This window comes from Trichechus manatus, unplaced genomic scaffold, assembly GCF_000243295.1.
Source record: "Trichechus manatus latirostris isolate Lorelei unplaced genomic scaffold, TriManLat1.0 scaffold00038, whole genome shotgun sequence".
In the NCBI taxonomy this organism is placed as follows: Eukaryota; Metazoa; Chordata; class Mammalia; order Sirenia; family Trichechidae; genus Trichechus; species Trichechus manatus.
Genome location: NW_004443974.1, coordinates 12,702,131 through 12,729,838, shown reverse-complemented (window position 1 = coordinate 12,729,838; position 27,708 = coordinate 12,702,131). Strand labels below are relative to the sequence as shown.

The following is a 27,708-nucleotide window of genomic DNA, read 5'->3' as shown; positions in this document are numbered from 1 at the left end:
TCCCACTGATGTAACCCCAGCTGCACTGCGTTAGGGAACTAACATCAGCCCTTAAGTTTCCAGACTTACCAGAAACTGACATTTGGATTCACTCGAAGGAGTTAAACCTCCCCAAGGGACTGAAGTAGTTTGGCCCCTGGCCCACAGTAGGTGCTTACCCCATGGATATTTAGTTCCATTTGGCATTAGGACCTCTGAGCTGTACTAGCCCCACAGTCTGGGTGTGTGCAAAATAAATACCTCTGGTTTGACTTTACACATGGTGACTTCAGAGGCCTTGAAGAGCCTTCCTGACAAACCACAGCTTCCATTTCCCAAGTGGTTACCAGATGCTAAGCACTATACACACACACACAACATACACGATTTTACGGAGCTTCGCATTGACTGCTGTGAAGCAGGTATACTACTCTCCTACTATATAGAAAACAGCTCAGAGGGGTGATGTGACTACTGGAAGGGTGCACAGCTTGTCAGTGGCAGAGCCAGGTCTGCCTGCCTTCAGAGCCTATGCCCCCAATCACTGCTCTGGGGTCAGCTACATATGGTTTGTATCAGGCAGAGTGGGAAAGGGGCTTTCCTTCAGCTACTAGGACAGGACTCAAGACTTGTGTGTCCCAGAACAGGGTCCGCCACATGCCAGCTGTGAGACCTAGGAGACTCCCTGAACCTGAGACTAGGGTCTTCACTATGAAGTGAGGCCCAGCAGCCTCTGCTCCTGGTGTTGTGGAGACTGAGTAAGAGCTTGCAGGTAGAGTACTCAGCATGGGGTATGGCATCCATTTTTTCAACAATGAAATACTAAGCCCATACTGTGTGTAGGTAAGGGGAAGAGTAAGGTCTCTGCCCTCCTGGAACAGACTTGTCCTAAGTGGACAAGCTGAGAATTTGAAACCAGGTCTACCCAACTTCAGATCAGAGAAGGTGGGACGAGGAGCTGAAGCTCAGGTTGGGAGGGGAATTTCTGTTCAGTGTTGGGAGGGCCCAAAGCTGCAGGAATCACAGACAGGACTGGCGTCAGCAAACACTGGGGATAAAGGGAGGAGTAGCAGACACTTGACCTGATGGGAGCCTTTATTCAGACAGCAAAGACTTGCCTACCTCTTCTAAGGCCTTTGGAATTGGGTATAGCCCTCACTCCCATGGGGATACCCCAGCCTGACCCCCAGAAAATTCTGACAGGGAGGGGTCCAGAACAGATCCCTGGGTTGTGGATCTGGGATATCCTAGCGTGAGCCTAGACAACTCATCCCTGTTCATATGTACTTCTCCCTGGATGGCTCTTGGCTCCCCTGGGAGCTTCCACTGTAATGCCTACTTTTTCCTGGGTTGGCCCTCAAGGCCACTCAGTGGTGATTATGGCAAATTATGATTAAGTGATGTCGAAGGGTCGGTGTTCAAAGAAAAGGAACAAAGGTGGTGGCAAAGAAGCTCTCTGTCCTTACAGGACACGGGGTTGGGGGAGGCAGGCCAGGGCCTCCTGACTCAGTGACTCAGGGCCTAGACCAGGCCCTTGAGGTCCACAGGGGGTGATGTGATGCCCAGCTCCTCCTGCAGAGCCCTCAGGGGCTGTTCCCAGCGCCGCTCGTAGTACAGGTTGAGGACACACGGGGCTCTGCGCCCGTTCTGAACTGCCCATGGGATCAGCTCCGAGACTAGCACTTGCAGGCTCCTGTGGGGCAGTAGAAGAGAAAGAAAACATAAGGTCCCTAAGAGTTGAGCACTTTATGTGCGAAGTGCCTGACTCACATTTTCTCAGTTCATCCTCACATAGACCTATGAAGGAGGTAGTTATTATCCTCACTTTTCAGGTAAGAAAATGGGAGCTCAGAGAGGTACAATCCTGTGCCCATCTTGAACATGCCAAAGCCCAGACTTAATTAAAGGGCTACCTAACTCCAGAAACTGACACTACATTGCCTTCCCATTGTCTCTAATCACTGACCCCAGTGCTGAGGCCTGACTCAAGACACCCTAGGATCTCATGAGATGTTCAAGCTTTACTCACTGCCCTGGAGACCCCCACCCCTTGGCTCCCCTGGGAGCCAGTTTCACCCCTCTGCCCCACTCCTTCCACCCTTGCTTCCTGGAGAGCCATCAGGGCTGCTCAGGGGCCTGTGTGCTCTTCCCATTTCCTAGAGCCCTGGCCCCTCTGAGTCCTTCCCTGACCCCTGGCCACTTGAGAACTTACTGGGCACTGAGTCGGATTGGTCCAAAGAGCGCACCCAGGATGCACATGGGCAGGCCAGTCTGGACAGCCTCAAACCACTTCACCACGATCTCCCCTGGGGGTGGGGGCAGGAGGGAGTCAGGGCAGGTCTGGCACCAGCAAACCTTTGAGAGGGTGGTGGGCAGAGACCAAGAGGAGAGGCCAGTGGTGCGCTTGGCAGGGCAAAGCTAGGCATCTGTTCCTCTCTAATCACTACCACGGGTCAACCATGCCCAGTCCTGGCCGGTGCTGGGCCATAGGGCATTCAACTTGGGGTGAAAGACAGCACCCAAGAAAGAGCAGAAGGAAACAGGGCTGGAAAGGAAGCTTAGGGTCAGAATGCAGAGGACCCCAAAAGCCAGGCTGAGGGGTCTAGAGTGGTTCCTACAAGATTAGGGTGTTGCTGAGGGTTTCAGAGCAGGGCGGTGGCTAAAGAGCAGAATGAGGCAGAAAACCCTTGTGATCAGAGGCTGCTACATCAGTGTAGGAACGGTAAAGAGGCAATGAGGATGGAGATGAGGGGATGTGTGCTAGAGATGCTACCAAGATGTTCAGGTAAAGCAGACATCGAGGCATTGAGCCAGCTAATTGGTAGGTGGTGGAGACAGGTGAGGCCTGGCCCTGAAGAGACCCAGGAAGATAGGCTAGCTGGAGTGTTCTACCCACCCAGCCCCCACCCTCGAAGCAGCTGGCTTGGAGGCACTCACCCAGGATGTTGGTGGGCATCTCCAGGAGAGTGTGGAGCATGTCGTGCACTTCCCGGTACCGTTGGATCACATATGCTAGCTCCTCATCGTCCACGAAGCGGGTGGGTGCTCGAGTGTCTGGGGAGACCCTCTGACAACCATGAGCCTCCCCTAGACCCCTTCCTCACAGTTCCCAGGGCCCAATATCCCAGCCTCTCCTTGACTCTGAGAAGAGATTCCCAGAGAATCCTTGGGACTTTGTTTTTGCTCACACTTGCAAACGGGGTAGTCCTGGGGCAGGGCATGTGCTGGGATCGGTGCCACTCTTAGCCTACCTCAACTCATTCATAATATTATAATCTGTTGGAACCTATGGAAAAGCAGCCCTAAGGCTCCTGATCCTTAGCACAAACTGCTCCCAGCTTGGGATCCTCTCTCTTACCACCCCATCTTCATCTTGACAATTCCTACTCATTCTCATGATCCAGCTTAAGTGTCCCCTCCTCAGGGAGGCCCTCCCTGACCTTCACACCAATTGGGTCTCTGTTATGGTCTCTTGTAGCATCCTGTACCTCTTTGTGGCACTCAGTATGATCGTGATCATACTTAACACACGTGACTATTAATGTCTGTCTTGCGCTACATCTGTACTATCTAGTACAGTGGCCGCCTGCCACTGAAACTTGAAATTGTCCCAACTGAGATGTGCTGTATGTGTAAAGCACACATCACATTTCCAAGACTTAGTATGAAAAAGAGAACATGAAACTCCAATAATTCTCTAATATTTACATGTTGTAATGGTATTATTTTAGACACACTGGGTTAAATAAATTAAAATTAATTCTACTTATTTCTCTTTGCTTTTACTAATCTGGCTAGTAGGAAATCTTAAATTACCTGTGTGGCTTGTATTCCATTTCTATGGGTGGTGCTGTTACAGACTGTCAGCTGCACGAGGGTAGGGCTGGCTCGGTTTTGTACAGCTGCACAAGGGCTGTTTTGCTCAATGTTGTATCTCCAGTGCCTGGTACAGGGCCCGGATGAATAAGCATCTCTCGAATGCATGAATGAATGCTGACCCTGGGGATATTCCTTATCCTAGGGAGGGATGTCAACTGTCCTCCTTTTACCCACCTACTGCTTCTGAGTCCTCAGCAGCACCCATACAACACAGGAACAGCCTGGTCTTCCTGTTCCCAACGCATGGCCTCAGCCCGTTCAGAGGCCAAGAGATCTGATGTCTTCATTTGCTTTAGGGCTGCTGGCTCAGTGCCATGGTGTGTGTGAGGCCTCAGTGGGTCTTGGATCCTAGTTTCCTTTGTAGAGTTCTACTTGCCGTGTGATGCTGAAGGTAATCTGTTATGGATTGAATTGTGTTCCCCCAAAATATGTGTTATAAATCCTAACCTCTGGTGGTGCAGTGGTTAAAGCACTTGGCTGCTAAATGAAAGTTTGCTGGTTTAAACCCACCAGCTACACTGCAGGAGAAAGATGTGGCAATCTGCTTCCATAAAGATTTACAGCCTTGGAAACCCTTTGGGGCAGTTCTGTTCTGTCCTATAGGGTGCTATGAGTTGAAATAGACTGGACAGTGGGTTTGCTTTAGTTTTTTACACCTGTGGTTACAATCCCATTTGGAAATGGGTTTTCTGTTATGTTAATGAGACAGGATTAGTGTAGGGTGTGTCTTAAATCAATCTCTTTTGAGATATAAAAGAGATAAACAAGTGAGCAAGCAGGGATGTAGGAAGAGAGATGCCAAGCTACAGAAGATCCTCCAGGAGCAGAAGCTCAAAAGAGACAAGGACCTTCCTCCAGAGCTGACAGAGAGAGAAAACTTCCAATAGAGCCGGCACCCTAAACTCAGACTTCTAACCTCCTCACTATAAGAAAATAAATTTTTGTTTGTTAAAGCCACCCATTGGTGGTATTTCTGTTATAGCAGCACTAGATAACTAAGACATGATCACAGTAATAGCAGCTACATTTATTGAGCACCTACTATGTGCCTGCACTGTACGATGTTCTTTACATATATTATCACACTTCATCCTTGCCATAATCTGTTACTAGTCTCAGATACAGATAAGAAATATGAGGCTCAGAGAGATAAAGTAACTTGCCCAAGATCATGAAGCTAATAAAGTGGCAGAGCCAGGATTTGAAAGTCTGCTGAATTCCAAAGCCAGTAGCCTTACCATCCATTATTGATAAATGTGCAAGTGTCCTGAAAGGTGAATGTAGGTTTACTTACTTCTTATGAGGGATCTGAGGCTCAGAGAGGTCAAATGATTAGCCCAGGGCCATAAAACTGGGAAGAAAGGCAGGATTCTAACTCAGGCTACTCCAACTCCAGAGCCCATGCCCACAATCTTTTTATTTTTTATTTTTACTGTGCTTTAAATGAAAGTTTACAGTTCAAGTTAGTTTCTCATACAAAAACTTATGCACACACTGCTATGTGACCCTAGTTGCTCTCCCCATACTGTGACAGCACTCTCCTCCTTTCCACCCCGGATTTCCTGTGTCCATTTAACCAGCTCCTGACCCTCTCTGCCTTCTCATCTCGCCTCTAGACAGGAGCTGCCCATTTAGTCTCATGCATCTACTTGAGCTAAAAAGCACACTCTTTACGAGTATCATTTTATGTCTTATAGTCCAGTCTAATCTTTGTCTGAAGAGTTGGCTTTGGGAATGGTTTTAGTTTGGGGTTAAGAGAGTCTGGGGACCATGTCTTCTGGGGTCCCTCCAGTCTCAGTCAGACCATTAAGTCTGTTTTTTTTTTTTTTTTTACTAGAATTTGAGTTCTGTATCCCACTTTTCTCCTACTCTATCAGGGACTCTCTGTTGTGTTCCCTTGCAGGGCAGTCATTGGTGGTAGCTGCCATGCCCATAATCTTGACGCCACAAGGATGACATTTCCTACCAATGTCAGCCTCAGGGAGGGTGGCCTCACTTGAACCTTGATCTAAATCTCTGTTGGGACAAAGGTGTCCCTTCACATTCTGTGGGCTGCTGGTTCCCTTGCTCTAGAAGCGTGATCATCTCCAGGGCTGTTACCACAACTACGGCTGTGGCTGGGCAAGGTGCCCAGGGTGGCCCTGCAGTCCTTTCTCTGCTGCCCTCTCCCCTCTACAGCAAAACAGGCCTAAAGGCTCTGACAGAACTTCAGAAGAAGGCTGTCCCAACACACACTACAGGGGAAGTCAGCACAACTGGACTAAACCAAAGCTAAGAAGTTTCCTGAATACAACCAAACACTTCGAGGGACAGAGTAGCAGGGGTGGGGGTCTGGGAACCATGCTTTCAGAGGACATCTAGGTCAACTGGTATAACAAAGTTTATTAAGAAAATGTTCTGCATCCTACTTTGGTGAGTGGCATCTGGGGTCTTAAAAGCTACTGAGCAGCCATCTAAGATGCATCAGTTGGTCCCAATCCACCTGGAGTAAAGGAGAATGAACACCAAAGTCACAAGGAAAGTATTGGCCCAAGAAACAGAAAGGGCCACATAAACCAGAGACTTCATCAGCCTGATACCAGAAGAACTAGATGGTGCTCGGCTACCACCAATTATCACTCTGACAGGGAACACAACAGAGTCCCTGATGGAGCAGGAGAAAAGTGAGGTGCAGAACTCAAATTCTAGTAAAAAGCCCAGACTTAATGGTCTGAGACTGGAGGAACCCCAGAAAGCATGGCCCCCAGACTCTCTGTCAACCCAGAACTAAAACCATTCCCAAAGCCAACTCTTCAGACAAAGATTAGACTTGACTATGGGACATATAATGATACTTGTGAAGAGTGTGGTTCTTAGCTCAAGTAGATACATGAGACTAAATGGGCAGCTTCTGTCCAGAGGTGAGATGAGAATGCAGAGAGGGTCAGGAGCTGGTTGAATGGACATGGGAAATCCAGGGTGGAAAGGAGTGTGCTGTCACAGTATAGGAAGAGCAATTAGGGTCACATAGCAGTGTGTGTATAAATTTTTGTATGAAAGACTAACTTGAATTGTAAACTTTCACTTAAAGTGCAACAATAAAATAAAAAGAAGAAGGTGTCCCTCTCCAGAGTGGCACCTGGGAAAGTCACTGTGGCAGGTTCTCATTGATGAAATAAGTTGCATCCTTGTGAAATCTGAGGGAGATGGCATAAAATGCAGCAGGGGATTGCCCTGCCAAAGCAACAGTGTCAGGAGAGTGTGGGGGAGCAGGTTATGGTCCCCAATGTCATTAACATAGGGCAGTGGTTTTCAACTGTCCACCAGGGAACATCTGTGATGTCTGGAAACATTTTTGGTTGTCACAACTTAGGGGGATGGTGATATTGGCATCTATTAAGTAGCAGCCAGGAATGCTGCTAAATATTCTAGAATGCCCAAGACAGCCCCCTACAACAAAGAATTATCCAGCCCAAGATGCCATTAGTGCCAAGGTTAAGGAATCCTATTCTAGAGCACCTTTTGGTTACTGCCTTTACCTTTCCAGCCTGGCTGGTTCCTGGAGCTGGACTAGGTGACCACTTGGCAGAAGTGCCTTGATGGAGTGTGTATGTGTTGGTGGTTGTCTTGGTCATCTAGTGCTGCTCCAACAGAAATGCCACAAGTGGATGGCTCCAACAAAGAGAATTCTACTCTCCCACAGTCCAGCAGGCCACAAGTCCAAATTCAGGGCATCAGCTCTAGGGGAATGTCCTCTCTGTTGGCTCTGGAGGAAGGTCCATGCCATCAATCTTCCCCTGGACCGGGAGCCTCTCTGCGCAGGAACCTCAGGTCCAAACGACACACTCTGCTCCCGGCACTGCCTTCCTGGCAGCGTGAGGCTCCCAGGCCAGAAGATTGATGGCCGGGACTTTCCTCCAGAGCCGACAGAGGGGGCATTCCCCTGGAGCTGACACCCTGAATTTGGACTTGTGGCCTACTGGACTGTGGGAGAGTGAAATTCTCTTTGTTGGAGCCATCCACTTGTGGTATTTCTGTTGGAGCAGCACTAGATGACTAAGACAGAATTTGGTACCGAAAGTGGGGTGCTGCTCTAACAGATACCTAAAATGTGGAAGCGGTTTTGAAATTGTGAATGGATAGAGGAGTGGCAGCAGCAGAGGACCAGCAGCCACAGAGAACCTGCAGCAGCAGAGAAGCAGCAGTGGCAGAGAACCAACAGCAGCAGAACCAGGAGACCAGCAGGAGACGGCACTGGAGCCGACTCACAGAGCGAAACGAGCTGAATGTGCACAGGTGGCTTCCTGGCAGAGTGGGGCATGCCTCTGGGCACTTATGGGTGGACCTAGGCTTGCCGACCCATGGAGTGAGGGAGCTGAGTGCCTGTGCACAGGAGGCTTCCTGGTGGAGTGGGGTGCCTCCAAGCACTTACTGGTGGAGCTACAGAGCTTTGGAACACTTGACCCACCAGGGCAGGTGTGGGTGTGAGGCCCAAGGAGCTGAGAGGCCAAGGAACCAGGAAAAAGAAGCTGAAGAGACAAGGGACACAAGAAGCCAAGCTGCCTCAGTCTCAAAAGGTATGGCCATGACCTCCGATTTCAAAGGGTGAAGCCATGGCCTCTGGTGCTTCTAAGGGTGGCGTCGTCACTCAGATGGACTGTGAGAACGGTGCACCTAAAGCCAAGGGAATAGAGTTGCTGTCCCAGTGGACCTGGAAGGCGGAGCGGAAGCCCAGGGTCGAGGGGCCTCCACTCAGAATCTGGAGAGTGTGCCAATACCTACAGTCTGGAGGGCAGTGCCAGTGTGTAAATTGTCTCAGAGAACAGAGGATTATTTTCAAAGCCTTGAGGGCTAATGTAATGTGTTCTGCTGACTTCCTTGGTGCCTATTATCCCTTCTTTTCCTCCAGTTTCTCCCATTTGTAATGGAAATGTCTAGCTTGTGCCTGTTCTGCCATTGTACCTTTGGAAGTAGATAACTTGTATTCTAGATTTCACAGATGTAGAGGAATTTTTGGATTTTGGAGTTCACTTGGAGTTCACTCGGAGTTAAGACTTTTGCTGTGATATGATGAGATGAATATGTTTTGCATGTTGTAAGGACATGAATTTTGGGGGGCCAAAGGGTGGAGTGCCATGGATTGAACTGTGTCCCCCAAAAATATCTGTCAACTTGACTGGGTCATGATTCCTAGTATTGTATGATTGTGTACCATTCTGTAAATCTGATGTGATTTCCTTATCACTATGATGAGGTTATATGTGATCTCCTTATGTGTTGTAAACTCTATCACTATGATGACATTATACTGATGAGGTATACAAGATTGGATTGTCGCTTAATCCAATCTCATTTGAAATATAAAAGAGAAAAGTGAGCAGAGACACATGGGAGCCTCACACCACCAAGAAAGCAGTGCCGGGAGCAGAGTGCATTCTTTGGACCAAAGGTTCCTGCGCTGAGATGCTCCCAGACCAAGGGAAGACTGATGCATCACAACGACCTTCCTCCAGAGCCGACAGAGAGAGGGAGCCTTCTCCTGAAGCTGACACCCTGAATTTGGACTTGTAGCCTACTGGACTATACAAGAATAAATTTATTTTTGTTAAAGCCATCCACTTGTGGTATTTCTGTTATAGCAGCACTAGATGACTGAGACAGTGGTGCAAATGGTTTGCAATCAGCTGCCAACTTAGTTTGGCGGTTCAAACCCATCCCGCAGCCCTTTGAAAGAGAGGTCTGGTAATGTTTCTGTAAAGATTACAGCCAAGAAAACCCTATGGAGCAGTTCTACTTTGTAACACATCGGGTCACCATGAGTTGGAATTGACTTGATGACGAGTTGGATTTTTGTTTCATATGTGTTGCAGGAGTTGGGAGCAGGGATACAGAAAGTGGCCCAGCTGTATCGTAAGGTCCTTTTATAAATCAGACCACATTACTATCTTGCTCAAAACCCTCCAATGGCTTTCCACTGCTCCTACTACAAAACAAAGAATCCTTCCTGCGGCCTGGCTGGCTCCTTGTTGCCTTCCAGGTCTCTTTCTCAGAGGGGCTTCCCCTGACTGCCCTAGCAGAAGTGGCAGCATCTTCCCTGCACCAAAGTCGTCCTTTATCTTGTTAACTTGTTCTCTTCAGAGCACCTATCTGCAAGAATGTAAGCTCCACAAGGGCAGGTTTTTTGCTGGTTTTGTTCACTGTATCCTAATCACTGAGAATAGTGCCTGGTACATTCTAAGTTGCTGTTGTGTGCCGTCAAGTCGATTTTTGACTCATAGTGACCCTATCTGACAGAGTAGAAATGCATCACAGGGTTTCCTAGGCTGTAATCTTTACAGAAGCAGATTGCCAGGTCTTTCTTCCATAGAGTGGCTGGTGAGTTTGAACTGCCAACCTTTTGGTTAGCAGCCGAGCACTTAATCACTGTGCCACCAGGGCTCCTTACATTCTAAGTACTCAGTAAATACTTTGCCTATATTTTTATACGAAATCTTTATTTTTACTGTTTTATTGTCAGCCTCCCCAACTAGAATATAGGGTCTATGAGGGCAGGGCCCTTGTCTGCCTAGTTTACACTACAGCTCTAGTACCTGGAACAGGGGATGGCACATGGCAGATACTGACTAAATAAACAAGTTCCTCATAGTTGGGAATCCCTATCACCATCCTCCCAGCCTGGTGCTGAAGAGTGCCACAACTTGATGTACCCCAGGGAAATCACCATCTCTGGAACTAGGCGACATGGTACAGAAGTCAAGAGCATGGTCTGGGTTTCAACTCTGGCTTCATTACTACTGACTGTGAAATTAGCAAGTCATTTAACTGCTGGGAGTCTCAGTTTCCTCATCTATTACAAGGGTAGAAGAAGAAAGCGTACTTGACAGGGTTGTTAGAAGGATTCACTGAGCTCATGTATGAGCCTGGCAGCCAGTAAGAGGTTAATAAACATCGGCCAGTATTATCACTTTTTTTTTTTTTAACCCTAGAGTAATGCTCCTGGATCATTTGCCTGTCCCATAGAAAATGACAAAGCCTTGGCACAGGAGACTGAGAAGCTCTCCTGCCCATGGTAGCAGCTCAGGGCTCCTCCTTCCTTGAGATGTCACTCTTATGCCACCCTTCTACCCTTCCTGCTGACGGCCAGATGCACAGAAGCTGGACACTCACATTCACATCGAGGAAACGGAGATACTCTCGGCCAAAGGAGCCTTCAGGCAAGCTCTGGAGCTTGCCCAGGTCAAGGGTGGACAGTGAGATCCGGGGACGCTCCCTGCAAGGTAGAAGGCAGTACTTGGGTATTGGGAGGGTGCCAGCAAAAGCAGGTGAAAGGTCTAGCTATAACAAGGTTGTGAGTAATGCAGGGCAGAGGGCAGCAATGGGGCCACAAACCCTGGAGCACCTCCAACTATCCAGGTCAGTGGCAAGGACAGAGCGGATTAACACAAGCTAAGGGGCAGGGGCACAATCTAGACAGGCAGGCATGCAGATGTGATCAGGGTGCTTAAAAAGGGCAGGGAAGGGGATCGGTACAGGTGGCATGTGTTATGGGAGCTTAGTAAAGGCAGAGCCCTGTAGCTGGAACTGGGCCAAAGCTACTACATTGAACAATCCAAGGGTCATCATAGTTTATAGATGAATGGCACTGCTGGAGTTGTGCAAGGCCCAGACTGTACAGTCATCCATGTCCAGGGCATCAAGAAAAGCTCCCTAGGGGAACAGGACTGATACATTGTGACTCCAGAGATATCAGGATCCCCAGAGAATGGCCCCAGAGCTGGGACCTACTGCAGGATCTGGGCACCCTCTGGATCCCTCCTCATCTGGTCCCTGAGGGCCTTCAGGGTGCGGTGTCCTGTGGTCTCCCCTAGAACTGCAACCATGTCTGAAAGGACAGAAATGAGCACGTATGTAGATGTGAACTAAGGTAAGTTACCTGACCTGGTCTGAGCCTTAGTTCTCTATGTGGTAAAATATGGATAATACCTACCTCTCAGTTATGAGGATTTATGTTGAACACTTAGCAAATCGCCTGGCACACAGCAAGGACTTAATATATCAATAGTTATTATTATTAACATTATTAATCTGCTGGGGTAGGGTCGCCCTGGTTAACAAAGCACTTCAGAGTTTACAAATCACTTTGGCATTCATCATGACAATAGAATATCACGTCAATCCTTTGAAGCAAAAGCTCCGTTGATAGTTACAGGCTTTGCCATCAGAGTACTGGGTTTGAGCCTAGATTCTGTCACTTAGATCTAGGAGACCTTGTGCAAATTGCTTCACATTTCTAAGCCTCAGTGTTCTAATTTGTGAACTGTGGATAACATTTTTCTTACAGAGTTGATGGGTGAAATCAAGAAAGTCATGCACATAAAGCATTTATCACAGTAAGCAGTCACAATAAGTACTCAGTGAGCAGTTAGTATTATTTTTAATAGTACTACAGAATTCTGGGAGGTGACTTGCTCAGCCCATGACCCCTTACTGCAGCCAGATACCTGTGCCTACACGAATCAGCCCCACCTGTCTAAGACTGTAGGTGAGAGCCTGCACCATGCACTTGGTGACTGATGACCTGGACACCTGAGCTGAATCCATACAAGAAAAGTAAACAGACTCCTGGGTTCACATACCTAGTAACAGATCTAACCACCTGGTGACAGGATGTTAGAGCTTCAAAGCTGCCAATAATCAAACTAGCTCACACAAGCAGCCTATTTGGGCATATCAAAACAAAACAAGAAGCTAGGACACAGTAAGCAAACATAAAATAAATAAATATAATAACTTATTGATGGCTCGGAGACAACCAACAATATCAAATCACATAAAGAGGCAGACCATGATGGCTTCAGCAAGCTCCCAAAACAATCAAGAAATTTTCCAGAGAAAGGGAACTTCTTGTAATTACCAGAGGTAGAATACAAAAGATTAATACACAGAACTCTCCAAGAGATCAGGTAAAACACAGAACAAGCCAAGAACACACAGACAAAGCAATAGAGGAACTTAAGAAGATTAGAGAAGAGCATAATGACAAATTAAACAGGCTGCAAGAATCCATAGAGAGACAGCAATCAGAAATCCAGAAGATTAACAATCAAATTTCACAATTAGACAACTCAACAGAAAGCCACAGGAGCAGAACTGAGCACTTGACACCAACTTATTTGAGGAATAACCAAATAAAAGAATTTAAAAAATGAAGAAACTCTAAGAATTATGTGTGGCTCTATCAAGAGGAATAACCTACGAGTGATTGGAGTACCAGAACGGCAGGGGATAACAGAAAATACAGAGAGAATTGTTGAAAATTTGTTGGCAGAAAACTTCCCTGATACCATAAAAGATGAGAAGATATCTATCCGGATGCTCATCAAACCCCACATAAGGTAGATCCCAAAAGAAAGTCACCAAGACATATTATAATCAACCTTGCCAAAACCAAAGATAAAGAGAGAATTTTAAGAGTGGCTAGGGAGAAATGAAGTCATCTACAAAGGAGAATCAATAAGAGTAAGCTCTGACTACTCAGCAGAAACCACACAGGCAAGAAAGCAATGGGATAACATATAGAAAGCCTTGAAGGAAAAAAATTGCCAGCCAAGAATTATATATCCAGCAAAACTGTCTCTCAAATATGACGGTGAAATTAGGACATTTCCAGATAAACAGAAGTTTAGGGAATTTGCAAAAACCAAACCAAAATTACAAGAGATACAAAAGGGAGTCCTCCAGTTAGAAAATCAATAACATCAGATAACAACCCAAGACTAGAACACAGGACAGAGCAACCAGATATCAACCCAGATAGGGAACTCACAAAAATAAATCAAAGCTAAAACACTGAAAACAGGGTAACAGAGATGTCAATATGTAAAAGATGACAACATTAAAACAAAAAAGGGGACTAAAAAATGTAGTCATAGATCTTTCAAATGGAGAGGAAGGCAAGGTGATATAAAGTAATAAAAAACTGGTTTAAGCTTAGAAAAATAGGGTAAATATTAAGGTAACCACAAAGGAAACTAACAATCCTACACATCCAAATAAAAAAACAAGAAAAACATAAAGACTCAGCAAATACAAAATCAACAACAATGAAAAAGATGAAAAGAAAATACATATAGAAAAACGAGTCAGCACAGAAAATTACGTGGAACAAACAAACTGTTAACAACACACAGAAGAAGACATCAAAATGACAGCACTAAACTCAACCTATCAATAATTATGGTGAATGTAAATAGACTAAATGCACCAATAAAGAGAAAGAGAGTGGCAGAATGGATAAAAAACCACGATCCATCTATATGCTGCCTACAAGAGACACACCTTAGACTTAAAGACACAAACAAACTAAAACTCAAAGGATGGAAAAAAATATATCAAGCAAACAACAATCAAAAAAGAGCAGGAGTGGTAGTATTAATCTCTGACAAAATAGATTTTAAAGTAAAATCCACCACAAAGGATAAAGAAGGACACTATATAATGATTAAAGGGTCAATACACCAGGTGGACATAACCATAATAAATATTTACGCACCCAACAACAAGTCTCCAAAATTCATAAAACAAACTCTAACAGCATTGAAAAGAGAGATAGACAGCTCCACAATAATAGGAGACTTCAACACACCACTTTCAGTGAAGGACAGACATCCAGAAAGCAGCTCAATGAAGACACAGAGATCAAAATGCCACAATCAACCAACTTGATCTCACAGACATACACAGAACACTCCACCCAACAGCAAGCCAAGTATACTTTCTTTTCCAACCCACATGGAACATTCTCCACAATAGACCACATATTATGCCGTAAAGTAAGCCTTAACAGAATCCAAAGCATAGAAATGTTAAAGCATCTTTTCTGACCATAAAGCCATAAAAGTGAAAATCAATAACCGAAAAAGGGAAAAAAATCAAACACATGGAAACTGAACACCACCTTGCTCAAAAACTACTGGGTTATAGAAGAAATTAAGGATGGAATAAAGAAATCCACAGAATCAAATGAGAATGAAAACACATCCTACCAGAACCTTTGGGACACAGCAAAAGCAGTGCTCAGAGATCAATTCATAGCAATAAATGTGCACACATCCAGAAAAAAAAAGAATCCTGGGAGGGATGAGAAAGGCACTGCAGAATCAAGAAGTTCTACTCAATTCGTTCAGCAAACATTTACTGAGCTTGTACTACATGCCGGCCACTGTCTAAAATGCTGCAGATAGAGTGAAACAAGGTAGTCACTGCCCTTGACCTCGTAAAGCTTACGTTAGAGCGTGAGGTTATAACTGAATATAACCATTTGTCTTAGACTAGGTTCCAACTCGTGGCAATCCCATGTGTCAAAATAGAAGTGTGCTCCATAGGGTTTTCAATGGCTGGCTTTTTGTTAGTAGATTGCCAGGCCTTTCTTCGGAGGCACCTGAGGGTGTGCTTGATCCTCCAACCTTTTGGTTAGCAGCCAAGCGTGTTAACCGTCTGCATAATCCAGGGTCTCCTGTAACTGAATGGGTGCTTATAAATCATCTCTTTAGTCCAGAAGTTCTCAATGTGGCTGGATGGCAGAATCTCCCGGGAAGTAGTTTAAAAAGGCAGACGCCCAGATTCCACGTTTCCTCCCTCCCAGCTTCACCAGGCAGAATCGGACTCAGCTAAGTTTAGGCTTGGACTCTAGCATCTGTATTTTTATATACGTTCCAGGTGATTATGAGGCGCATCCAGGTTTGGGTACCCTGCTAGTCTGTCCCCCTGTTACTCATGGGAAACAGAGGCTTTGTCAGAGGTCGTGACCCTCCCAGGCTTACAAGACAAGAGTGCGCGCCCGGACCTGGGCGGCCTTACCGTGGCGGTAAGGGTTGTAGAGCGCCATTCCGGCAGAACCGGCGGCCAGCAGCAACTTCTGCAGTGGGGAGGTGGGGATGTGGTCAGGATAGAGCAGGCCAGCGCCATGGCTCCCGGCCCGGAGGGGCACATCTGCGGGACGACAAAAAGGCTGAGGTCAGAGAAGCGGGGTGCCCCTAGAACTCCACCCTACCTTCGCCTAGAAGCCGGCGCCACTAACCCCCAGCTGGCCGGGGCCAGCCCAGAAGCCGGCGGAGCGGGCGCAGTGCCGGGCGCAGCAGTGTCGCCATGGCAGCAGACACGGTTGGACGTCCCGGCAAGGCTGACGCCCCAAATTTCTCTGGCGACGGAGTGCTGGAGAAGCCAAAAGGACTCGATCCCGACTTCGCTCCTTATGCCTTCTTGACGTGAAAAATCGTAGCACAGACGGGAAAGGGCCCTATCGCTAACTATGAAACAGGCGACCTGTCTACCAAACTGGCTATTCCACCGATACAAGAGTCTCTCCACTTCACCTCACTCCCAAAAAGGGTCTCCAAGAGAAACGTAAGCCCCGCTAGCTTTGGCTTCCAGCGCGGGCCCTACATCCTTCTCCGCAGCATATTTTCCCCGGGGGCAATAAGAAACGAACCATTTCCGGCTGCGGAACTTGGAGGCGCCGTACGGCATTTCCGTCCAGGTCCTAGCTTTTCTTTGAGCCTGGAATGGGGTCTGCAGGCCTGGCCCGGCTGCATGGGCTTTTCGCGACCTACAAGCCTCCGGGTCTAAAATGGAAGCACCTGCGGGACACCGTGGAGATGCAGCTTTTGAAAGGTAGGGGCGTTGAACCAGAGCCACGATTCTGCTCCTGTTCTCGTGGGGGGTCCATCTCTGCTTCTGTTTCTTTCCAAAATAGTCATCATGACCCACTCGCCTGAGCAGAGCGCCTTCCTAATCATCTGTTCTGTATACTCCGTTGCTCCTCATTTTCCCTTATTTTCAGATGGAGAAACTAAGGTTCAGAAAGGTTAAGTATTGTCCGTTATCACACAGTTTAATAAATAGCAAAGCAGGATTTGAACCAAAATCTGCCTCTTAGTCACTACTATTTTACACCACTGGCATCCCATTTGTCTTCGACATCACCATACTTCCCCGGCCCCATCCCCCCATTTGCCTACCTCCCCACCCCCGGGTGGTCAGATAGAATTGACAAGATGTTCTTTACCTGTGTGTGCTCAGGTCTCAACGCTGGGAAGCCTCCTGCCCCTGAACAGCGTGTACGCTTCCTCCTGGGCCCCATGGAAGGCAGCGAGGAGAAGGAACTGACCCTCACAGCCACTAGTGTGCCCACCCTCACCAAACATCCTCTGGGTAAGGCAGATTTGGGCAGGGTCCTGGGTGTCACTTCTGAGCAAATCCCTGAGCAGAGTCAGTATCTCCGTGCTCAAAGACAATTTTTTCCCAGACTCTTGAAAGGACACAGTGGGAATAAAGTATTAGATCAAGGGTTGGCAAACTCTTTCTGGAAAAGGCCAGATAGTAAATATTTTAGGCTTTCTGGGCTATATGGTCTCTTGCAACTACTAAATTCTGCTGTTGTAGTACAAAAACAGCCATAGATAGTATGTAAAGGAATGCGCCTGGCTGTATTCCAATAAAACTTTAATAAAACTGACATTTGAATTTCACAAAATGTTTACACGTCATGAAATATTCTTCTCTGGATTTTTTTTTTTGAACCATTCAGAAATGTGAAAACCTTTTTTAGCTCGCAGGCCATAAAAAAACAGATTGCGGATTTGGCCTGCGGATTATAGTTTGTTAACCCCTTTACTATTCTGGGACTCAAAGTGGGAATCAGGGCTCCTGGGAAAGAGTGACTTTTTAGTCAGCAAATCTGCCCAACACTAGAATTGGTGTGGTGATGAGTCTCCTGTCACTAGAATTGATTAAGACATCTGTCAGGGAGGCTATTGGAGGACCAAAGGGCTCAACCAGAAACCTCTGAAATCCTTTTGACTAGTGATATTGAGTGACTTTACAATTTAACAGCAATAACAAGTGCAATTTATCGAGTACCTACTCCAAACTGGAGCCCTGGTAGTGCAGTGGTTAAGAGCTACAGCTGCTAACCAAAAAGTAGGCAATTTGAATCCACCAGCTGCTCCTTGGAAACCCTATGGGGCAGTTCTGCTCTGTCCTGTAGGGTCACTGTGAATCGGAATTGGGTTGAGAGCATCGGGTTACTCTGGACTAGGCCTGTGTTAAGCTTTTTCCAAACATGTTCTCATTGAATCTGCACCGCAGTCCCGTGAGGTATGTCCTATTCCTGTTTCATAAATGAGGAAACTGAGGTTCAACATTGTCATTAAGTAGCATAGCCTGGATTCAGTAGGCTCTTAACCACCCTCTGATCTTCCTGTAGATTCCTCTTGATTCTATAGAAGTGTAAGCACTTCTAGCTCATTCCTACATTTGTTCTTTTGGTAGTTAATTTCTGAAAGCTAGTGAGTTCTGGGCTCTGAGGGTAGAGCTGTGGACAGACAGACCCAGGTCCCGCCTTAAGGAGCTCATAGCCTCCATTTTCTCTGTGGGTTGGTGGCCAGGACTCTCCTTTAGCAGGAGCTGGTCAGGGAACCTCAAAATCTTGATCCCCAGTGTCATGCCCAGTCCACTGGAACCTTATCGTTGAGAGACTGATGCTAGGCAGAGTGACAGGCATTTTGGTTGCTTCTTCTCTTGGCCTAGAAATGGTTCTGGGTTCTCGGTTCCATGGTGGGGAAGCCTGAATCCAATCCTAGCTTTGGGTTTCATGAGGCCACATTTTAGGAATGAGGTTGTCCCACAGCCAAAAGCCATCCTAGAGGCTGGATAAGTTGAGGATATAGACCTCGTTTGTTTCTTTCCAGTGTGCGGACCAGAATTCACCAGTCTGAAGGTTGGTGTGGGACACCGGCTAGATGCCAAGGCTTCTGGGGTGCTTGGTAGGTGATGTGGTGAGCCTGGGGGTACAGTGGTATGGGCTTGGGGGAAGGATAGGGAGCTACCGTGATCCCAGCCTGCTTCTTACCCAACCGCCATTTCTCAGCACTGCCCTCCTTCCCTGATTCCTGCCCCAAGTCCCTGATCAGCTGGGCAGATGAATGATGGAAAGGGGAGGGGTCACAGGATAATAATCACAGTTACCCATCTTTATCAAGTGATTCCTGTGGTACTAAGCCCTTTGTGCATGCTCATTTATTCAACACAACAACGTTATTAGGTAGGTATTGTGTGATTTTACAGACAAAGAAAGGTTCCAGGAGCTTAGGTGACTTATGCTGGGTCACATGGCTAGCGAATGCCCCTTATCCAAAGAGGAAGAACCATCATCACTTTCGTGGGCAGCCAAGTGTGTGACTCTGGCCTCACTGGCTGGGGTCTGAATGTTATTGGAGCTGAACACACAAAGGCCTGAGTCATGAGTTATCTGTGTCCCCAGGGTCAGGCAGTGGCCACATCCTTCAGCCCCAACAGTCACAGTCCCCTTGTCTTGCTTCCTGGGGCACAAGCAGGCAGGCATGATCTCACACTCTCCCTCTCTCTCCAAGAGTGAATGGAGAGTCCTTATCTCCTTCAGCCAGGTGGGGAGACAGACCCAGGGAAAGGCAGTAAGTGGCCACAATGGCCACCATTTATCAGTCCCTTCCTTTGTGCTGACTGCTTCCTATGTATTGTCTCCTCTAACCTTCACAACAACCACAGAGATTGAGACAGTATTTTTATCACCATTTTACTGATGAGGAGCCTGAGGCCTAGGGAGGTAAAAGGACATACTCAGTCACCAGATTTGAGTGTAGGTCTGTGAGACTGGGCCAGTGGTCTACTTTTGAGTGCATGAGAACCCCTGGGGAACTTGCTAAGGGTCCCAGGTCCTTCATCACTAGGAGTCCGAATCAGTGCATATGTGCAGGGCCTGGAAATCTGCATTTTGACACATACCCAGAGGAGTTTGCTTGCTCCCTGTAGGAGCAGCTCCCCTTGCATCTTGCTGCTTTCAGCAGCATATGAGGTGGCAGTATTCTGATCGGGGGGAGGGTCCCCCAGGGTAAAGAGAAGGGGAACCAGATGTGATATCAGGCTGGGTGTCTTTCAGTGCTCGGCGTGGGACGCGGACGCAGGCTTCTCACCGACATGTACAATGCTCATCTCACCAAGGTATGGGGGTCTGGGGACAGCCGGCTTATCTGTCGGTCCTATCCCTGGGAGTCATCAGCAGGATTCTGTATCTGAGAGGTTTCCACAGGGAACACACTTTTTTATGGCCGTGTGCTAGGGAAGACTGTAATAATAATGACGTTTAATAGCAGGTACTGGCATTTACTGTCTGGTGATTACTCTGAGCCGAGCAATGTATGTGAATTCCCTCATGGAATCCTCACAACTCTGTAATGTGAGTCTTATTGTTAACCCCATTTTACAGGTGAGACAACTGAGGCTCAGAGAGAGGACATTGCATGCTCAGGGTTATGTAGCCCTTAAGAGGCGGAACTGGGATTTGAACCTGGATCTGTCCAACACCAGAGCCTGATTCTGACACCACTCTTTTCTCTCCCCGAGACTGAGTAGACATCACCGTCCAGCCATCAGAGAGCTTGCTATCTAGGGTGGGGCAGTGGAATCTGGTTCCAAGCAGCATGTGCAGAGGTGCCACATCAGAGGGCCAGTGTCCTTAATGGTTAAGAGCATAGATTCTGCAGCCAAATGGCTGATACTAAACCTGGTTCAAAACCCAGCTTCTACAACTCTGCTAGCTGTGTGTCATTGGGTGGATTACTTAACATCTCTGCACCTCAGTTTTCTCATTTCTAGAATGGAAATAACAGTAGTACCTCCCTTATAGGATTGCTTTGAAGATTGAATGTAAAGTGCTTAGCATAGTCCGTAGCACATAGTTAATGCCCAAGAAATGTCACTATTGTCATCGTTACTATCATCATTGTTGTCATCACTGTTATTTGTGGCAGATGCAGATAGCCCCAGAGGGAGGAAGAGGGGCTCAATGTGGGTCTTAAAAGCTTAGTCATATTTTGAGAGGTGGAGAGATGCCTACAGGGCATACTAGGTGGGGACACAGGTGATAAGTTGTCAGATTTGGCTGGAGTGTCTCTTTACTGTGGGATTGACCCTGTCACTGTACCCAGGTTACAGAGGAGAACTAAGATGCAGAGAGAGCAAGGGAGCTACCCGAGGCCGCATAGCAGAACCAGTGTCCTTCCCTAGGGGGTAGGGGCTGAGTGTGTGAGCTTCCTAAGAGGAGACCTGAGACCCCCACCTTCTCTTCTGACTGGACAGCATAGAGTGGGTGGGAGAGCCTCCCAGCCCTCAGCCTCAGTCTGGCCCGTCTGGGGCCTGTGCTGCTAGATCAGGCCTCCCTCCTCAGCACTGAGACCTAGAGTGGGGAAGTGGACTGAATTGTCCCCTTCCTGTCCTTGCAGGATTACACAGTGCGTGGCCTCCTGGGCAGAGCCACAGATGACTTCTGTGAGGATGGGCGGCTGGTGGAGAAGACGACGTATGGTGAGAGCCCACAGGAGCCCAGGGCGGTGGGAGGGTTGACTGAGGCTGTGTCCAAGTTTGCTTTCCTTTGAATTTCTTATCCCCACCTGGGCCGTGCTGGCCACCTCTCAGTTACTCTCAGACACAACAAGCTCAGGCTGGCTGTTGTGGGGCTTTGGGCCCCTCATTCTCTCTTCCAGGAACACCCTGTGCTCACCTCCTCCCCTGGCTCAAATGTCATTTCCCCAGGGAAGTTTTTTCCAGCCCCCAGACTAGGTCAGACCCATCCTGAATGGACACTCAGAATAGTAATTAACAATTAGTGAGTTTTTAATACCATTAATCCTTATCATTTATAAGTCTCATATATGCAAATTCTGTATTTGTGAATTTGCTTACTTGTTAAAATTTATTTGTATCCCTCAAATTAATACTTGCAGTGCTTTAGCAGATATTTGCATGTACAAGGCAGTGAAAAATTTGAGATGCCCTACTCATCCATTCCCAGCTCAGGTCAAACAAGACTGGTTTGGTATTTGCTAATTCCACATTCGAAGGACTTTATAGGACATAACTACCGCAAATAACAAGAATCAACTTATAAATTTTTGTACGAGGAAAAAAAAAAGGAATCAACTGTACGTGTCTCCCCTCTAGACTGTTGCCCAAGAGAGCAGTAACTGTGTGGTCCACTGCTGTGGTCACACACATGTAGCACTGGACTGGGATGTGGGAGGTGCTTAATAAATGTTTGTTGAATGAATGAATGGCTCATTCTTCTTACTGTCCCTTTGGTCTAAGACTTTCCATAGGATCTAATGCATTTGCTCATTACCCAGATATTTTTGAGTGCCAGCTATGTGCCAGAGTCTGGGGTACGTATGGAGAATTAGACAGGGTCTCCAACCTCAGTGAACTCACAGTGTAGCAAGGAGAGGAGACACACACCTATACATTTTCTGTGAAATAAAAAAAAGAAACAAAATGTGTCAAAGCAGCGCTGTATATTTTGTATTGCTAAATGTAGGTGTGTGTCAACATCCAAAAAACACCTAGAGACAACTACCATGTAAATAGCTCTGGGAGGGAGAGAGCTAAAACTTGAAAGGGGAGAGATGATCTAAAATTTTTAAATAAGATTCATGTATCAATTGTGTCATTAGAAAATAATGTGAAAATAAAGGAAAATTACATACCAGTGGAGAGACCCAGGTGCAGAGTGGCAGGAACTGGGAGAAGGAGTGGCGTGCCCCACGTGGGGCTTCCCAGAGGAGGCAGCGCTTGAGCTGGACTGTAAATGAGGGCAGTAGGCACACTCTAGGTGAGACAACAGCATGAATGAAGCCAGACAGGAGGAATGAGGAGGCCTGGGCCCTTCCAGTCCTTTGGCCCCTGCTCCTGCTCCCAGAGCTCTGGCCTTTGGAGCCAGGAGTTGGCACCAGTTCCAGCTGGCCCTGGGATCAACCCCCTTACAGAGTTTGTGAAGGTCCAAACAGGCTTTGCTGCCACCGCCTGCATAAGGCACAAGCAGGCAGAGCCACTTCGACTCCTTACTGCCTGCTTCTGCATTTGGACAGATGGCCCCTGACATGGAAAACCCCAGAGTGGGGCTTAGGAAACCTGCCTTAGAATCTTGAGCACGTCCCATCACGTCTTTGGGACTGCATTTCCAGAAGAAAATATATTTAACCTGGAGTCTGTGGATAGCTTCAGGAGGTCTGTGAGCCTCTTGAAAATTTCCTCAAAGTGTTGAGTTCCTGGGAATCTTTCTGAGAAGAAGGTGCAGAACTTTATAAGATTTTCAGAGGACTTTCAACCTTCTGCATGGGAACCTAGGACAGAGGGTGCTCCGGTACCCCCTTCAGGTTCCAGGGACAGGCTGGCTCGGGGAAAGGGAGTTTGGCAGTTTGCTGTTGTCCATCCTCAGCGAGCACCTGTGTGCTGATAGTCCCCTGGCTTTTCCAGACCACGTGACCAGAGAGAAGCTGGACCGAATCCTGGCAGTGATCCAAGGCTCCCATCAGAAGGCCCTGGTGATGTAAGTGGAGCCCTGTCCACACCTCCCCAAAAGGGTCCCTTAGGAGGTACTGGAGAACCCTGGGGCAAGTTCCACAGAGCCTCTTTTTCAGAGTCTGAAACCAGACACCAACCCACCCATTCCTCCTACCACACACAGAATTATTTCTGGGTGCCAGTTCTTCTGCCGACTACTGGGGAGGCTGAGGGGAACAAGGGACCCCAGCTGTCCTCCCAAGGAGTATGTGATTTAAAGGAGGAGAATCATTTGTCTGAATCAGCACAGTACAGAGCTGCAGGGTGAGGGCGAGTGGTAGTCCAGCCTAGTGGCTTGGGCTCTGGAGCCAGCTTGCCTGGGATTCCTGACTCTATCAGTCACCAGCGGTGTGGCCTTGGGTGAGTGGCCAAACTTGCTGTGAGTGTCATTTTCCTAGTCTGTAAACTGGGCACAGAAACAGCCCCCACCTCCTGGACATGTGCTGGGGACACTAGAGGATCAGGCAGGTGCCTGAGCACAGTGATGTCACACAGTACAGGTGACACCAGGCAGAACAACCACCTGAAGGGAGGAGACTGCTGTAGTCAGAGAAAACACCCTGCACTGTAGGGAGCACCATTTAAAAGGATGAGCATGAAATTGCCAAATGGCTGTGGTTGGGGGAATGGTTATTCCAGGCAGTGGAACATCTTGTGCTAAGTTCAGAGGTGTGAAACAGCCAGATGGGTTCAGAAACTGATGAAGAGCCCAGCACAAGGGCTGTGAGGTGCTTCAGGGAAGGGAGTAAAGTGAAGCGGATAGGTTGGGCGAGGGCAGTGGGGAGCCACTGATGGGTCTACAACACCCAGTGAACTATGGACCTGTCCCTCTGGGGACCATGTGGAGAGCAGACTGGAGGAGCAAAGTTAGAGGCAGGGAGTAGGCTGTGTTTGCCGTGCCTGGGTGACCGCTGAGAAGGGTGTGAGCTGCAGCAGGGGCAGCAGCAGCAGAGAAGAGCGAGGGATTGGAGGAGGATTAGGAAGCAGAATGGGCAGGATTATGTGGGTGCAGGGAGAAGATGAGGCTGGGAGGACACCCTGGGGTCTGGCCAGGCCACTGGGGGTGTTGGAATGGGGAGGAGGAATCTGCGTCAGGGGAAGTGGTTGAGCTCACTTTGGGTTGGGCTGAGAGGTCCTGTGGAACATCTGGCTGAGACGCTGCAGTGCAGAACTACAGGTGGAGGCTCAGAAGCTGTCAGCACTTAGGTGACTGTTGAAGCTAGGGAGAGTGTGTAGAGGGAGGGCAGAGGCTGTATTTAGTAGTGCTGGAGGAAACCCTGGTGGCGTACTGGTTACGTGCTACGGCTGCTAACCAAAAGGTCAGCAGTTCGAATCCACCAGGCTCTCCTTGGAAACTCTATGGGGCAGTTCTACTCTGTCCTGTAGGGTCAGTATGAGTCGAAATCAACTCAATGGTAATGGGTCTGGTTTTTTTTTTTTTGGAGGAAACAGAGAAAATGGCTACCACAAAGGTGGCTAAAGAGCAGGGAAAGCAGGGGATGTGGAAAGTAAATGAAAAGCTTCAGAAAAGCCATCTTTCGTGAGTGGGGCAGCAGCAGGGGTGGCCAGTCAGCCCAACTCCCTACCCCCACACCAGCTGAATCCCCCTTCTGATCCCCAGGTACTCCAGTGTAGACTTGAAGACCCAGGAGGCTTATGAGATGGCAGTGAGAGGCTTGATCCGGCCCATGAACAAGTCCCCGATGCTGATAAGCAGTATCCGATGCCTCCACTTTGCACCTCCAGAATTCCTCTTAGGTAGGTTGTGTCAGGAAGTTGGAGTGGTAAGATGGGGTTCCTGGGTTTGGGGAGTTTTCATAGAAAAGCCCGCTATTCTTTGGCTTAGCTGCGGTGGCACATGCTAACCTTCATCTCTGCTAGAGAAGGCATCAGGAGCTGACTTCCTTCCCAGCCCTGGGCCAGGACTTGACCGATCACAGAGCACACAGAACAAATGCTCTTCTGTCTCCTGCCAAGTCACCCTTTGAAGCCAGACCTTAACAAGCAAAGGTTATATTTAGCAGTTCATTTCAGGAGTTGCCCAGTGTTTCAAGTTGTTGTGGGTCCATCAGACCCCACTCCCACCTCCCTGATCCCACTTAACTCAGTCCCCCATTATCTTCTATTCCTTTGTCTGCTCCCCCAACCCTTTTCTGTTGATCATATTAACAAGAACTCCTTTTCTTGAGCACTGACCAATGCTCTGCACTTTATGTGAATTATCTCTTTGACTTTTCACAACCACTCCATTTTACAGATGAGCAAACCAAGTCTTAGAGCAGCTCTTCTCAAACTTTAACCTCCCACAAATCACCTGTGGGTCTTCTTAAAAGGCAGTAGGTCTCGATGGTGCCTGAGTTTCTGCATTTCTAACATGATTTCAGGTGACACCAGGAGTGGTCTTTGGGCTGTGCTTTGAATAGCAAAGCCTTAGAGAACAAAGTGTCTTGCCTAAGGTTATTACACGGCCAGGCAGTATCCAAGGGTGTGGGTCCAGATCAGCTGGACACTAGAGACTGCTGGTGATCACTGTGTCTGTCATTGTGTATTTCTGGCAGAGGTTCAGTGTATGCACGAGACGCAGAAGCAGCTACGTAAGCTGGTGCATGAAATCGGCCTGGAGCTAAAGACCACCGCTGTCTGTTCGCAAGTGCGGCGCACACGTGATGGCTTCTTTATGCTGGATGATGCCCTGCTGAGGACCCAGTGGGACCTACACAGCATCCAGGATGCTATCCAGGCTGCAGCCCCCCGAGTGGTAGCAGAGCTGGAGAAAAGTTTGAGGCCAGTGCTGGGCACCCAGCAGCTCGCAGATCCAGGCCAGCCTGGGACTCCGCAGGGCCAGACTCCACCTGGGGGCTGAAGAGCTGCAAGGGTCATTGAAAGGCCAGGTAGCTGGTGAAGCAGTGGGTGGCGGAAGGATAAGACCTATTCATGAACCAGAACTGATGGCTGTGCAGAAAGTAAGTGAGAGTAGAAGACGCTTTTCTACACGTGACATAAAACTCTGAAGCTGTAAGAGAAGAGATTAACGGACTTGGCCCACCTGGGAACCTGACAAATACTTCCTCAGCCAGGTGTCATAAATCATGTTGTAGTGTGTACCTTTCATATGATGTGATGAAAATGGGACTTCTGTGGTGTTCCTCCTAATAACCCATAACACCAGCCTAATCATGAGAAGAACGTCAGACAAATTCCAATAGGGGACATACTACAATACACCTGACCAGTAATCCTCAAAACTGTCGTGATCATCAAAACCAAGGAAAGTCTGAGAAGCTGCCACTGCCAAGAGGAGCCTGAGGAGACATGATGACTAAATGTAATGTGGTGTTCTGGGATCCTGAAACAGAAAAAAGACATTAGGTAAAACTAAGGATATCTGAATAAGTGTGGACTTCAATTAATAGTAATGTGTATCAATTGTTACGTGGAGTCGATTTTGACTCATAGTGACCCCATGTGACTGTAGAGCTGCCTTGTAGGGTTTTCTAGGCTGTAATCTTTACAGGAGCAGATTGCCAGATCTTTCTCCCACAGAGCCACTGGATGGGTTTGAACTGCCAGTCTTTTGGTAGCAACAGAGTGCTTAACCATTGTGCTGCCAGGGCTCCTTGATGTATCAATATTGGTTTGTTAATTGTAGCAAACGTATCATACCAATGTAAGATGAAAATAATAGGGGAAACTGGGTATAGGTATGGAAACTGTACTATAGTCTCAGTTTTTCTATAAATCTGAAACTGTTCTAAGAAATAAAGTCTATTGGGGAAAAAAAGCACCTGGGGAGATCTTTGAAAATCCAGATTCTAGCCCCAGCCCTTGGATTCTGACTCAGTAGGTCTGGAGTGCAGCCCAGAAATCTGCATTTTAGCAAATTCCCCAAGTGAATCTGATACATGGACTTTAAGAAACAGGGTCTCACAGAGGCCAACTAGAGACTGTCATTCCATTCTGGGTGTCAGGAATAACATTCATGGCTATTTGAGAAGCCATCTTAGAGTAGCCAACAGCCATCCTGCAGGGCAGGGGTTAGACATTCACCTGGGCTGGTCAGTGCTCCCCAGAGCAGTATTGTCCTGTGGGAGGCAGGTGGCTGGTGGACTGACCAGAAAAGTCCCCAGAGGGCAGGGCAAACCACTCCCCTCCATCACCACCACTGCTGAAACAGCAGAGACCCAGACTGTCCACACCTGCTGTAGGTTGATTGGGACAGATGTGATCCTGAGGTTAATAAATGTCCCTCTAGAAGATCTTTGGAGCCCTGGTGGCACAGTGGTTAAGAGCTTGGCTGCCAATCAAAAGGTTAACAGTTTGAATCCACCAGCCACTCCCTGGAAATCCTATGGGGCTCCTACTCAGTCCTATAGGGTCACTATGAGAATCGACTCAATGGCAATGGGTTTTTTGTCGTTGAGCTCTTTGGTGGATGTGCTA

At 47.7% G+C, this 27,708-nt stretch overlaps 2 protein-coding genes across 2 annotated transcripts; one reads left to right on the top strand and one right to left on the bottom strand.

The window, feature by feature from the left end:
• Window positions 1-986: 986 nt before the first annotated feature.
• COQ4 (coenzyme Q4) lies at window positions 987-16,365 on the bottom strand. Its single transcript, XM_023730616.1, has 8 exons — window positions 16,217-16,365; window positions 15,917-16,097; window positions 15,697-15,847; window positions 11,623-11,719; window positions 11,005-11,107; window positions 2,917-3,046; window positions 2,192-2,285; window positions 987-1,672 (listed from the first exon to the last, which is right to left on the bottom strand). Exons 1-8 carry the CDS (start codon window positions 16,363-16,365, stop codon window positions 1,501-1,503), a joined length of 1,077 nt encoding a protein of 358 aa, XP_023586384.1. The 3' UTR covers window positions 987-1,500.
• Window positions 16,366-16,386: 21 nt separating this feature from the next.
• TRUB2 (TruB pseudouridine synthase family member 2) lies at window positions 16,387-27,445 on the top strand. The gene is given in 9 exon segments (XM_004375831.3): window positions 16,387-16,509; window positions 16,918-17,049; window positions 18,588-18,662; window positions 19,814-19,875; window positions 21,156-21,237; window positions 23,182-23,254; window positions 24,890-25,026; window positions 25,827-26,087; window positions 26,090-27,445. Coding segments are annotated over 9 exon segments (993 nt in total). The 5' UTR covers window positions 16,387-16,400; the 3' UTR covers window positions 26,152-27,445.
• The last annotated feature ends 263 nt before the right edge of the window (window positions 27,446-27,708 follow it).